The sequence below is a fragment of the Lotus japonicus genome, chromosome 3 (assembly GCF_012489685.1).
Source record: "Lotus japonicus ecotype B-129 chromosome 3, LjGifu_v1.2".
In the NCBI taxonomy this organism is placed as follows: domain Eukaryota; kingdom Viridiplantae; phylum Streptophyta; class Magnoliopsida; order Fabales; family Fabaceae; genus Lotus; species Lotus japonicus.
Window position 1 is genome coordinate 32,141,200 of NC_080043.1, and position 14,442 is coordinate 32,155,641.

At 32.5% G+C, this 14,442-nt stretch overlaps 1 protein-coding gene and 1 pseudogene across 1 annotated transcript; both read right to left on the minus strand.

Moving 5' to 3' along the window:
* Positions 1 to 986: 986 nt before the first annotated feature.
* Positions 987 to 4,588, minus strand: LOC130743969 (uncharacterized). The gene is made up of 11 exons (XM_057596174.1): positions 4,581 to 4,588; positions 3,833 to 4,016; positions 3,401 to 3,665; positions 2,976 to 3,072; positions 2,757 to 2,878; positions 2,590 to 2,674; positions 2,352 to 2,484; positions 2,064 to 2,218; positions 1,809 to 1,926; positions 1,510 to 1,707; positions 987 to 1,388 (listed from the first exon to the last, which is right to left on the minus strand). The coding sequence occupies exons 1-11, from the start codon at positions 4,586 to 4,588 to the stop codon at positions 987 to 989; spliced, it is 1,767 nt and encodes a 588-aa protein (XP_057452157.1).
* A 2,298-nt stretch (positions 4,589 to 6,886) lies between these two features.
* LOC130743970 (uncharacterized) overlaps positions 6,887 to 14,442 on the minus strand; it is a 16,189-nt pseudogene continuing 8,633 nt past the window's right edge.

The window sequence follows — 14,442 nt, forward strand, 5'->3', positions numbered from 1 at the left end:
CTATTAAATTTTTTTTTGACTGGTTATGAGGCTGGTTATGAGTTACTGCAAACTTGAGATGATGAATGAAACTCAGAGCATGAGTATTATAGTAGCATATCATGATATAGGATTTCATTGCCCTTATGCAACTTTGATCCTGTAGACGAAGAATCTACATGGGGAAGGGGGTTCTCATATCAGATGCTATATTCTTGGATGACAGATGATATTGTGTGGATAAATTAGTTCTTGTGTTGGTGGGTCATGATATTGCTGGGAATCCAATATATTACTGGACAAGGGAGTATGGAAGAGTGGCGTGAATATTGGAATAATAATAGTTGGGGGTCCCTTGTGCTTGAAGAAGCTGCACAAGACTTTATACAGTATGACAAAATATGTTTTGAATCCAACGCTACTGGAGGGAGCCTTGACTTTCTTTGTCTATTTGTTATTTCTAACGTGGTAATTAGTCTTAGTTTTCTATCTTGTTTTTTGTGTTTTCTTCTAGTTATTGTTGTCTTCTTTTTATTTGTTTGTCTTCTCTTTCTTTTAGCTGTACTTTGTTCTCACTTGGGAGGGAATTGTTCCCAAGACTTTTATCTATCAATATACATGTGTGTATATATATATATATATATATATATATATATATTCTACTTTAAAAAAAACACCAACATTATATTAACAACACATAACATACGTACAAACATGTAGTCTCACATACATGGCAGTAAAATGAAAAACACATACTTAGAACTTAGAAGAACTACCTAATATGACACACTTGAAACATAAACATGTCTCTTGGACTAAACAAACGACTTAATTGGGCACCACAACAGCCAAAATACTTATACCTAAAGCACTTGAAACATAAACATGTCCCTTGAACTAAACAAAGGACTTAATTGTACAACATAACATCCAAAATACTTAAACCTAAAGCTGGTGCCATAGTTAGATAAACTTAATGAAACACATAGAAAAACAGAATTAGTAACTCAGTCAACATATGCAAGATCATCCTCCAATTCAGCTTCATCATCTAACTCATCTTCCTCAGCAATTTCCATCATAGTACATTCAAAGTCATCATCTGCATCATCAATACTTTTGTCCTCATCCACTTCCACCCTAATGTTGTCTTCGTCAGCAGAAAGCACCAAGTTAGATGAATTCTTCTCATTCAGGAAACCTTCCACAACTTGGACATTATTACCATCCTCCTCAGATTCATCATCAAAGTCCAACACCAATTTCTTCTTCAATGGTTTGGGAAGTAAAGATCCAGTGCTACTTTCAGGCACATCTTCAAATGGTGTATTATAGGAAAAACCACCAACTTCCTTGTCTTCCAGCTCTTCATTGTTTTCAACACCAGTGGTATTGGTCCCAAATTGTGCCTAAAATGTATAAACAATGAATTAAGGTTCACCATGAGAAGCAAGCATATAAAAAACCATATACAAGAAGAAGATATGGTAAAATAAATTAGCAGCAAAAAAAAATGTTTCAGGAACACACATTGGCAGTTGAATCATTAGATTGTAATGCATGAAATAAGGAAATTGCTTCAGGATCCTCAGTAATGGCAAGGACATGGTAACATTCAGCTCCATTATATGTAATTCCACCATCATTACGTATTTTAAAAATAAGCTCTTTTCCAGGTATGCGATCTTCAAATTCTTGTGGATAGACAACATTAGAATCATCATCCACCTACAATTCATAAGTTTTCAGAAGTCAATAACTTTCACATTATAAATATAAGACCATAGTATAAACACATAGACAATAAAAAATAGTATTTCATGTCACACCTTAATGTTACTGACTAAATCTTCACATGACACACTAATCAATTGTTGTACTTCCCTCTCAAAGAGAACAAAAACAGCACTATCGGAAGCATCAAAAACTTCAATCTTAACACGGTACCTGTTAATATTGAAACCAAGTGGTCAATGACTATTGTTGCAATATCACATAAATTAACAATTATGACTATGACAAAATGGCTTTTGAACATGAACATTAAAACAGTGGGTGAAAATAATAAAGACAGTTGAACTGACCTATGAATCATCTTCTCAAAGATCATAGAACACTTTGAACATTCAAACGCATCATTACGTAAATTCAACTCATTGTGGCATCTACAAGAAGGATAACACCAATAACCACCCTTTAAGACCGCAACAACAACAGCATGAACAAGAAATACACCTTGCTGTGAATAAATTAGGTTTGGATCATGTTAGACAAATATAACGATATAATCACAGATCAATACTGAAAAAAATAACTAAATATCCAAGTTATTATATTTAACACATATGTAATTAAACAAGATAAAGATTTACCTCTTTCTCCACTAAAAGCTCAGAAATTGTTCTCCTTGGGTAGAACTTCAGCACGTCAGCATTAAGATTCGCATACGCAATATCACGACTTATAAACTCAACAAGGCCATTTTGAAATCCAGCTTCTGCCAACCTAATGATAAATCAATTAAATGTCAGTCCAAAGAGATAATAACTAAAAAATGGACATAATTATATACCCTTTATTGAAGTTAGTAGAGGATAGTTATGATTCTACCTTCCAGCTAGCACAACTGATTCCTCAATAACAGGCTCAATGTACATTTTGGTTGCAGGTGGTATGCAATCAATGAATAGTCTCCCTGCAAATTGTTTAATAAACACATCAAATTATATAATTTAAATTAAATAAGGACATTCATAAAACCATTTCCTGCTAATCACCTCTGTGGGTGAAAACTTTGACAAACTGTATAACCATCATAGGTTTTTCTGTCCAGTTTGAAGACAAATACTCCAAAAATGTTTCCACATGTTCTCCTTCAAGCACACAATGGATATTTCCCCTGTGAATATTATAATTATCACATTAGGCCCACTAAACACTTCACACAAGCATGACAATAGTAACCCAAAAAAAATTATTGTACTAATATTAAATACCTAAGGTCCTGGAGTTGAATCACCATCCTCTTAGTAATTTTTGAATTCCTGATGTAAACCTTCTCCTCTGATGCAGCAATGACCAGTCCAACAAAATCTAATTCAAATTTGCCATTACATTAAATGAAATATGAAACATAGATGAATGGAAATGTTATGGAAAACAACAACAGACTCGAAGCGGTGATTTATTCCAGTGTTTTAATGTGGGTATAAAATGAGTTCCTAACATTTGGTATACAAAATTTGTGAAGATTATTATTATACTTCTCTAAAAAAATTGCAACAAATTACATTCCAATGCTAGCACCAATATTACTACAGCAATTTGGCTATCATATAATATCATCAATCATTTACAGTAGTGACACCATGAATAAGATTTTAGATAACATTAAAAATATCAAGTTTTCAATAACACTCACCTATTACTTCTGTGAAGGTATCCCTGATAATTTTAATATGGCGTGTATCAAAGAAGGACCAGCAGTTTAAAGGAATAACACCATCCTCAGTGGTTCGAACCATCTTTGTGCATCCATGAAAAAAAAGCCTGCAGCTATGCCCGGTGAAACGCAGCACTCCATCATTAGGGAAGATCCTGAAATTTGATATCTTGTACACAGCTCCTTCAGCAATCTGATTCCTTATTGGGTGTCTCTTACAGATAGAAGCTTGTATTTTGACACCCTACAACAAATGCAAAGTCACACTATGAATGTTTAAAGAGGAAATACAACACATTGAAGAAGTCTACTTAACTAAAGAAACATTGTCACTAATTATAATGAAACAATGATACAATGAAGTATAGAGCATAAGTAACATATATTATTAGATTAGTCTACAATTCCTACCTCAGCACCAATAAGCACCATTTCCAAGCATGATGATTCAGATTCCAACAGCTCATCAGGATTTTTCCAGCAAGCAAGAACACGCACCTTGATATTCCAAGGATGATCATCAAGTGAAATTTGTTCCACTTTATCAAAATCACACCAAGCAGAAGGAGTAGGACGATCTGCAATATATTTTTTCCTGAGATAACAAAAAGGAAACAAAGTTTTAGGCAAACTGGACTTCATACTTAACACAACAACTGAAACTGAGAATAAGGTGCTAGTTTTGAACTCTTGTCTTAAACTTTTCACGTTATAGCATACAAAGGGGTAGATATATATAGCCTGGGAAGAATAGTATTTTAATCTGTGATATCTACCCCAAAATAAATGTCATTCCTCTGTCAATCAGAGTACAAAATAAGAAATCTTAAAAATCTATTCCGGGAAGATTTGTCTGACATCAGAAACTGATGACTTTGTAATATAAGGTACTGGAAAAATATGACCTCCAATTAGATGAGACATAAACTTGACTGAAATCTGACTTCAAATCAATTGCATTAAAGAAAGTGGTTGTAGAGATTAGGATTTGGAGTTACCTACTGAATGAAGAACTCTGATTTGGGTCAAGAGGAATGGGAGTTCACCAACTACATGGAGATACACAGGAAAGCCCTTTCTCCTCCAGCAAAAATCAGGCTACAGGAAATCAATAAATCATCAATTACAATCAACAAAGTCTCCTCACACGCAAAAGTACAAAACCATGGCTTACCGCTGACATCAAATTGCTATTCAAGAATTCAAATGAATTGAGATTCAATTGAAAACCCCAACGATGAATTAGAATCAGAGAAGTGAATGTCCATAGCAACCTATGGAACGACTAACCCTAAATATAGAGTTCAAACAGCAGGTGGATGTCCACGCGTCCTCCTTGCCCTTCACCTTATGCAACTACATCAGGAGGTGGCAGAATTTAGGAATGGGAGAACCTTGATCATAGATGACAACTCAATTTCGACACCGATAGCACAGAAAAAAACAATGATTCTAGGGTGCAGAGAAGGACGTGTTTGGTGATGCTACTTAATAAGAAGATATAGAAAATATCAAAAAACTGTTTGAGTATATTTTTATTTTTTATTTATTTAAAAAAAAATTGTTTTAGGTTTAAACAAAAATATATACTATCTAAATGGGAAGAAAATTTGTCAAGATTTCAATTAAATTCAATGTGTTGATGATATTGTTTTTGTGACAGCCGTTAATGATACACATAAATATGTGGATCCTTATCTTTTTAAAAAGATTGAGTATTATTTCCACACTGTAGACAAAATATTGAATGAACAAATTAAAACATTTATCTAATTTAATTTCTTATGGAATACAATAAATATATTTTTTAAATTATAACATTTTTTTTAAGTCTAATCAAAAGATTTCTTCAGTACACGTTAAACCACACCTAAATCAAGGTAGCTCAAATACATTGAAAAAAGATAATTTAAAATTTGGAGGCATTTTATATTAATATTTTCAAATAACAAATAATTCCAAAATTTCAACTATTTGAGAAGTTTTTTTTTTCATAAGTCAAAGAATTGCATTTAAATTTAGCACAAGGGGTGCTAAGCCCATATACAAGAGAAAAAGTAGAGAAAGAAAAGACAAAAATCCAAAGAAACTAAATATTAAAGCCAATCCAATGCCTGAACTTGAACTTAAACTTAAACTTGAACTTGAAGTTGAACTTGAACTTGAAACTAACTTAAAAAACTACCCCGCAACATATACCAAATGTCGACCGTACAATTCTGCCTCAATTAACATCACAAAGAGGAAACAACTTATTTGAGCTTATCTGATTGCTCAAGCGCTTATGTCAATGTTTGGAATAGCTTATTCAAACAAGTAATGTCATATCGTATGTTATTTTGAAGTTATTTTCATAAGCTATTTATGATAACTAATTAAAAAGAACTTATGTTTATATATAACTTATTTTCAATTTATATCAATAAACTTTTTAAAATAACTTATGACCATAAGCACTTAATTAAGCTGTTTTCCCAAACAGGGTCTTAGGACAGTAATAATCAAATTCAAAAGCACTATATAGTAGAGGCTATAAAAACATATCAAAATAACCAATTATACAAAAACATAAAACATTACATAAGTCTAACATAAATCGTTTTAAATCATAATTTAACAAATTTAGTCATAAATAAATGTAGTGTTCTATGAGACTTAATCAGAGCTTATTAGTTATTTAGATAACACATTATCTATATGACTATAATGTGTTGTCGATTCTTTCAACCTAGATACACTAAGTAGTGTTTTAGATAATATATTTTTAGTCATTTTTCCAAAAATTATAATGTACTATTGTTATAATAAAAACCAAACATTTGTTTGAAGTGATCAAAATTTGACCCTTATGGAACACAATAAATAGATTTATCAAATGATAAGATTTTTCTTTATGTAAAAAAAAAAGATTTTTGTTTAAAGTGTAATTAAAAGGTTTGTTCACTACACGTTAAACAACACATAAATCAAGGTAGCCCAAGAACATTGAAAAAAAGTGATTTAAAACTTGGAGGTTCTTTTTATTAATATCTTCAAATAAGAAATAATTCTAAAACTTTTGACTATTTAATAAGGGTTTTTTATAAGCCAATGAATTGCATTTAAATTTAGCAAAAGAGGTGCTAAGTCCAAATACAAGAGAGAAAGTATAGAAGGAAAATACAAAAACCCAAAGTAAATAAAAATTCAACCCAACGCTTGAACTTGAACTTGAACTTGAACTTGAACTTGAACCTGAACTTGAACTAACATCAGTAAGAGGAAATATATCCCTTATAGCCACAAACTTAATGGAGGAACAAACTTTGAATCAAATTTTTAAATAAAGAAAAAAAGATAACAATTTCTTTAACTAAGTTTTGAGCATATACGAAGCTAACTACATGTAAATGATATGCCTGAAAGATGGCAATTCGAAATAATATTACTAACAGATCATACAAAAAACAACAACATCCTCTTCACTCAATAGTTGTATATCTTCTGAAAAACCTCTTTGAACACAATATTCTTGGTGCTATTACTTTGGGATAAATCTTCATTGCAAATCAATATTTTCAATCCAGCTCTAGTCTGCACTCGAGAAATTGCAACATATAATTGACCATGTGAGAAAACAGACTTCGGGAGATACACACCAACATGTGCCAAAGTTTGGCCTTGGCTTTTATTTATAGTCATTGCAAAAGAAAGACAAAGCGGGAATTGTCTTCTTGTAAACTTCAACGGCAAAGTTTGATCAGATGGCATTAAACTCATTCTAGCAATGAAAACCTTTTTTCCTACATGTGTCCCAGTGATAACTATTGCACCAATAACATTCAAGCCAAGATCTTCAACAATAAGTCTTGTCCCATTGCACATACCCATAGAGATGTCTAAATTTCGCATAAGCATAATTGGAGCACCTTTTTTCAAAACTAACCGGTGATCAGGTATACCAGAGGATCGAACATCATTCAAGAATTCAGTAGTTAACCAATCAGCCTCAATTCCAACTTCATCATCGACTTTCCAAATCGTATCTGAACTTAAATATACATGCTCTTCACCTGGAAAAAGAGACAAAACATATTGATTAACAGAATCAACTGCATCCAATGTAGGTGCAAGTATTGCCTTATCTCTATAATAATCTTTACATCCAACATTTTCAGTAAGATTGGGGTACATTTCATTCACTATGTCTGCAATTGGATTTAAAGACTTTTCAATCAACAACTCGGTAGGATAGTAACATCAGCCTCCCCATCATCTTCATCTCCTAAATTACCATCTCCAATATCAAGTACCCACTGCGCAAATTGTTGAATTTCATTAGTATGTTGAGTGCCAGCGTCAATAAACAACCTCATGTTTTCAGTTAAAGTCAAAACCTTACAAAACCTCCAAAGACGAGATGAGTTTATTGTAGACATCACTATCTCAGCTCTAGAGCCCTTCGGAATAACAGGCAAGATTTGTCTGAAATCACCTCCTAACACAACAACTTTCCCACCAAAAGGTCTATCCATGTTAGCCTCATCTTTGAATCGCATAATATCCCTTAAGGTCATGTCTAAAGCTTCAAAAGCATACTTACTTACCATTGGTGCCTCATCCCATATGATAAGACTTGTAGCCTGAAGCAATTCAGCCTTCGGACTACCTTGAACAATACAACAACATGAGTCCTCATTGACATTTAGTGGAATACTAAATAAAGAATGAGCTGTTCTTCCACCTGGAAGTAATAACGAAGCTATTCCACTTGATGCAACATTCAACACAATTTTCTTCTCAGACCTCAATTTGTAAGTCAAAGTTTTCCACAGAAACGTCTTACCAGTGCCACCATATCCGTAAACAAAGAAAAATCCACCATTCACATCATCAATGGCTGACAAAATTTCTTCATATATTGCTAATTGACCTTTGTTCAATTTAGGGAGTGCCTGAGCATGCATTTGTTCCATTTCCACTGTGTTAAAATTCAGCTCATTGAACATCAAAACATTGCCATATTCAGCTAATGTAGATGGATCAACAGTGGGCATGCCTTCAAAATTTTTTAGAGATTTTCCATTGATCAACAACACTTTCTCAATCTCCATTAAACAAAGATCTCGCAATCTTTTCTCATCAATCATCATCTCTACAAAAGAATAATCTAACTATTGAAGAAATTTAACAAATATAGCAAGTTGAAGTACAACATAATTGATAAAATATACCTGGACAATTTAGGTTTTTCTTTAGATCATGCAAAATTCCATCAGCAAGCATGAACCATGTTTGCTCCCATACCTTTGCGGGACTACCCATTGAGTTTGATAACAAGAGTCTTACAAATAACCCTCTTAAATAAAATCCTGAAGCTAGTTCATATGTCTCACATATACCATCAACAAATTGACGATCATCAGTCAATAAGCCCAAGGCACCACACGCATCCCTAAATGTACCATATGTGTTGTTCTTAACAGACCGTAAGTCCTCATAACTTGTGCAACCCCTCTGAACATTTAATAGAAGTCTCATGTAATAAAGCTCACCAGTACCAGGAGGGACAAAATTCATTCTACCAATGGTGAAGCCTTGCTTTCTTGGACACCATTCCTTGTTTTCAGCATTGTACACAAATGCACTTGGAAACTCAGCATATATTAATCCTTTTCCATGATGATATTTCTTGTTTGCATCCATCCAAGCAATAAACATTGTTCTTCTATTTTTGTTTCTTGCAAGTACGCGGTCAATGTCTTCTCCATCTTTGAATATAACAACTTGCTTGTTGGGTAAATGGAACATAAGTTTTTGTACATGCGGCCATTTAAGGTGGATGTCAAAACGAAGAATTCTCCAAACAGCTTCATAAGGCGAAAGATATCTACAATCATAGTACTGCTTGATCTCATCTACCTCCTTGTTGTTATTATTTGATAATCCACCTGCAGACATGGACATTGTAACTCTATCAACTCCTTTGTTGATATATTTGAACAAGTATTTAATACAGTTGGATTTGTTGCAAAACTCAATGTTTATATGCGCCTTGTATTTCATAAGTAGCTTGGGATTATAGGGAACCACAAACCTGTTGTCTAGGTGCACACCTCTTCTAATTGTACTGATTCCAGTGTTCCTTCTTCTATATACAGGAAATCCATCACTATCAAAGGATGTGCTATTTGCATAATTTTTGGGAAAGAATTTAGTGCAACGTCCATTCTTCATGCAAGGAGATTGCTTCCTACTTGCACCACATGGTCCATGTACCATGTAGTTTGAAACAGCTTCAAACAATAATGGAAATTTTGTCGGATCTGGAAGTTCAGCACAAATGACAGAATCAATCATATCAATTGAATTCAACTTCTCACTTGGGTCAAGCCATAATAAGATATGGGCGTGAGGCAACCCCCTCTTTTGAAACTCTATTGTGTACATACCTATTGGAACAAAAAAATCAACTTATTAGCCACAATCAAAACAATTGAATTACAAAAACATGAAAAACTCTAATTCACTAATATAATAACTTGACCTGCTATGACTTTCCCAAAGAATTGACCCTTCTTGAAATCTGCCATAAGTTCATAAAGTTTCATATGAAATATTCTACAACTAATATCTGGACGATCAAATGCACATAGTCCAGAAGCAGACACAATATTATCAATCTCAGGCCACTTAGGATTACAGGTCATTGTTAGGAACAAATCCGGATATCCAAATGTTCTACAAATGGCCATTGCATCTTGGCAATTATTAAACATGTAACGTCTTCCACCAGTAAATGACGATGGCAACACAATTCGTGAGCCAACCATAGACGCATTCGAATCACCACGATCAATTGCTTCTTCAATTCCAGATAAAAAATCTTTCCTAATGGTTGCTTGATTCGTACGTATGAAAAACAACCTTTGTGATTCAATCATTGAGTAGCAGTCCACAACAAATTGTTGAAACAAACGACGTGACTTAAAGATTCTACCACATTCATTTGGCCTTTCTTGCAATCTGAATGCAACCCATTCTCTTAAAGAAATGTATTTCCGCTTTCTGGTATAGGTGTTATTTAAACTGACTGCAAATGGAATCTTTTTATAGAATCCATCTTCACCAAATGGAAACAACATTGGGTATTGCAATGGAAGGAATGATGCATGATTCTCATGAATTCTTTGCAAAGAACCTCCTTGAGTGCGCAAAATAATATCACGCCCACATTCAGAGCTATCAAAATCACCAACGACTAAAGCAGCAACCTCATCCACACTTGGAAGATTGTACATTCGAGCATCTCGCGTACGATTTCTAAAGAGCCTTAATGAAACATTGCTCACCCCTCCATGCTCAACAAAATCTCGCACTCTTCTAAAACTCTTAGCTAAAACATTCTCATCATCAACCATCTTCATAATGTCTTCTACTAAAGTGGGATCAAGTGAACTTGTTGCAGACATTTGACTATAGTCCATAAGAAATAGGAAATTAATTATTACAAAATACCAAAATCATATCATCAAACTGGACCCAATTAATCACAACAAATCTCAAAAGCAAAATACCTGAAATAATTCATCCGATTGTGAACTTCATTATGTGTATCATATATATACAATTGAGCAAACTTTGGTGTACCACCTTCCTCGGGAAGCAAACTTCCAATCCGATGATAATTTTGCCCACTAATAATAAATTGAGGTGGGCCCCCACCATCATTCAAAGTTCGATCAATTTTGCCACCAAGGGAAGTGAAAGCAAACATACTATTATAGGATCGAATATGTTCAAGAAAATGTTTACTCCTTGGGTCACTGCCAGATAGAAGACCACACAACAGAATAGGAGGATTCCTTAAATAAGGAAGAGCAATTATTCCTTTCTTGCAACAAATAGCAAAATCCGGGGATCGTGGTTTTCTAGATTTCACTGCTCTTTCCTCATACCAAAGTAAAGCACCACAATACTTACAATTGTATTTCCTAACCCCAAAATCAGCATATTCTGTATAGTAAAATTAATAATTAACTATGGCAGCCAAATCATTATTGTGGTCAGTTCAAAATTAGCAATGTTACCTTGCAGTTCACTTGTCTGAAATTTGATATCAGATTCATCATAATCATTAGTGTGAGAATCACTTCCAAATTCATGTTCCGACCCAATGCTATCCAACCTAGATGTACCTAAAAAAATATAATTTACATGATATTGATTACTTTTAAGCACTCCACCAATTCCCTAATATCTATTACATTAAAGTTATGCCCCAATAATTGAAGCATATCACTTAGTGTTCTAGCCTAATTAAAATCACTATATTAGTTCCTTAGATACGATAATCTATGTAATTATTTATTTTATTTCAATCCTCCTCACATAAGTTAATGATGGAATTGGGCAAGAACTTGTAATCACTCTTAAATTGTCAAACCTCAAGCCAAATAGGAACATAGGAATTCTGAAAATAATGATATTTGTATATACACTTATGAAATATATAAAAAATGAAAAACCATTTCATATAAATGACTATATCCTCAAAATAATGAAAAGCCACATTATCCATTCACACAACACATGAAGAAAGTTGGTGCATCAATTTTCAATACAATTACTAACCTGTTTGGCCGCCTAAGTTAGTTTGTGTAGAATTAGAATCCGAGCTTGGACCAGGTACTTCCCATGGAGTCACTAATTTAAATAAGTAAAAAACCAATCACAAAACAAAAAAAGTGAATAAAAGACTACAAAAGAGCTAAACTAAATGAGATAGATCTCTAACAAAGACATCAACTAATGCCCAGTCCTACAGTGCATACTCTTTCCCACCTAAATAACAAATTATGCCTTGACTTGAGCACTACACTTAATGGTTATGACATAAATTGGCATCCACGTAGTGTCTTTTAAAAAAAAAAAAATTTAAATTAACCATGATATTAAATACTCCTCCATTAGTTAACATTAAAACAAGGAAATTTTGGTTCCACATTAAGCCCTTTAAAGAGTCAAAATGAGATTTGGCAAATATTAACTATAATATTACACTCCCTTCATCCCCTATTATAAATTACTTCTACCCAATCTTGTAGGATTAAGAAAATTAATCATTTCCTGTTAAAAAAAAATCAGTCATTTCCAATAAATTTGTTAAAATAGTTAAGTTTCCTAAACTACCCATGAATTTCTCTATCTAATTTTTTGTTTTTGTTTTAAGTCACACTATCTCAATCATACTAAATGATGAAGGTAAGTTTGGAAAAATGTATTAAATATTTCATTGGTATCATTAAATGGGTTATATTTTGGAACAATAAAATCTCTTAAAATATGACTTATAAATAAATGCGGACAGAAGAAGTCCAAAACTAAATAATTCACACCAATTATAATCACATTCATCCATTGTTTCCATTCCTCAAAATTTATATTTTCATCTGATTAAACACAATATTGGAATGAAAAAATGAATCTTTATAATTAAAATCATTTTCACCACCAAAGACCTAATTCAAAAATATATCACTTTGGGCATTTAGTCATATATCTATAACAAACTTAATGGCACAAACAGCACAAGAAAACATTAAAAGGGGAAGTGAAGCAATTAATTTCGTTAAATAACAGGCTACTTAGATGATCAATTTTATTAGGCCCTTGTTAATTGCTTAGCAATCATGTCTATGAGAGATGTGGTAAAAGCATCTCTACATTTCAATTATCTCCGAATAAATATAATTGACCCTCAAAAAATTGATTAACTACAACTAAAATATTTATTATTAGGGTACTAACGCATCTATCATCAAATTTTATTAAATTTATTATGATTAACTACTTATCCTAATCTTTCAAAAAAAAAACAACATCTCTTAATCTAATCTAATGGGTTCTAATCACTAACAAATTTTAAGCCAAACATATCAAATATCCATTATTTATACCAAGTTTTTTCTGCGTATAATCAGCCCAAATGTTTGGGGCAGTAATGATGTTTTAAAAACAACAATTTCAGGCATACCAATAATATAAGATTGCAATGGAAAAATATAAATAGCACCGTAAAACAAAGTTACTTCTTTCAACTCTTGCTCTTTTGTATGGAGCTCTGGTGGTTGGTTTTTTGGATGTTGACCGCCGCTTGAATCTCTTGGATGAATGGTCCAATTCATTTGAGATGTCTGCATAGATTTGGGAACGAATGGATGCAATTAAAAAAATGAACAAACTGAAATTAAGAACTACAACTTTTTATTACCCTCAGTTTGTTACAATTTTTCAATAATTTTAAGAAATCATAACAGATAGGAATGAAGCAGCAAACCAATGGAGAAATACCTCTAAATGGTCGAGACATGAAAGGCAAGTTTGGAGGACAATGAAAAGTAGACTACTGAGAGGAAGATAAACACTGAACGAAAGTTGGCAATAGGCTATATATAGGCACAAATAACAAAAATATAGTAATAGATGGAATGAGGTGTGAAATGAAATATACACACCTCATTTTTTAAAAACTTAATTTCCATTCTTTTTATTTCTATCTTTCTTCTCCTATCAACTATCACATCTCATACTTTTTCTCTTTTATTTTTTCTTTATCCTATATCTCGTATCATTACACCTCTATCCACCTCAAAGCGAGGTGTGAAATGAACATTATTCAATATAAACTTATTATTATTAATCCTAAATCATTCTTAGTATTTTAAAAGATATAAATTATCTACTCTAACATTTTATTCATGACCTTCAATTTTATAACTCATATATTCCTCTTCTCTTATTATTATTCATACTCATACATTTACTTTATTTAGTTCCATCTCTAAAAAAATTATATCATCTAGATATTACTCTCTTAGAATATTAATTACCAATATGAATACTTGTGATTAAATGATTATCTAAAACCTATTTTAATTATCATTGCATACAAGTAAGATTCAATTAGGATTATCATTATTTAATTAACAATAATTAGAGTTTTTGAATTACAATGTAAATACGTTTTTCACAATTATTCA

Bases quoted from the DNA above. Each gene is read 5' to 3' on its own strand.
- LOC130743969 (XM_057596174.1), bottom strand. The intron at 2,219-2,351 runs GTAAATCTTTAT...ATTTATTCACAG, and splicing joins AGCTTTTAGTGGAGAAAGAG to CAAGGTGTATTTCTTGTTCA. The intron at 1,389-1,509 runs GTGTGTTCCTGA...TATACATTTTAG, and splicing joins CTAATGATTCAACTGCCAAT to GCACAATTTGGGACCAATAC.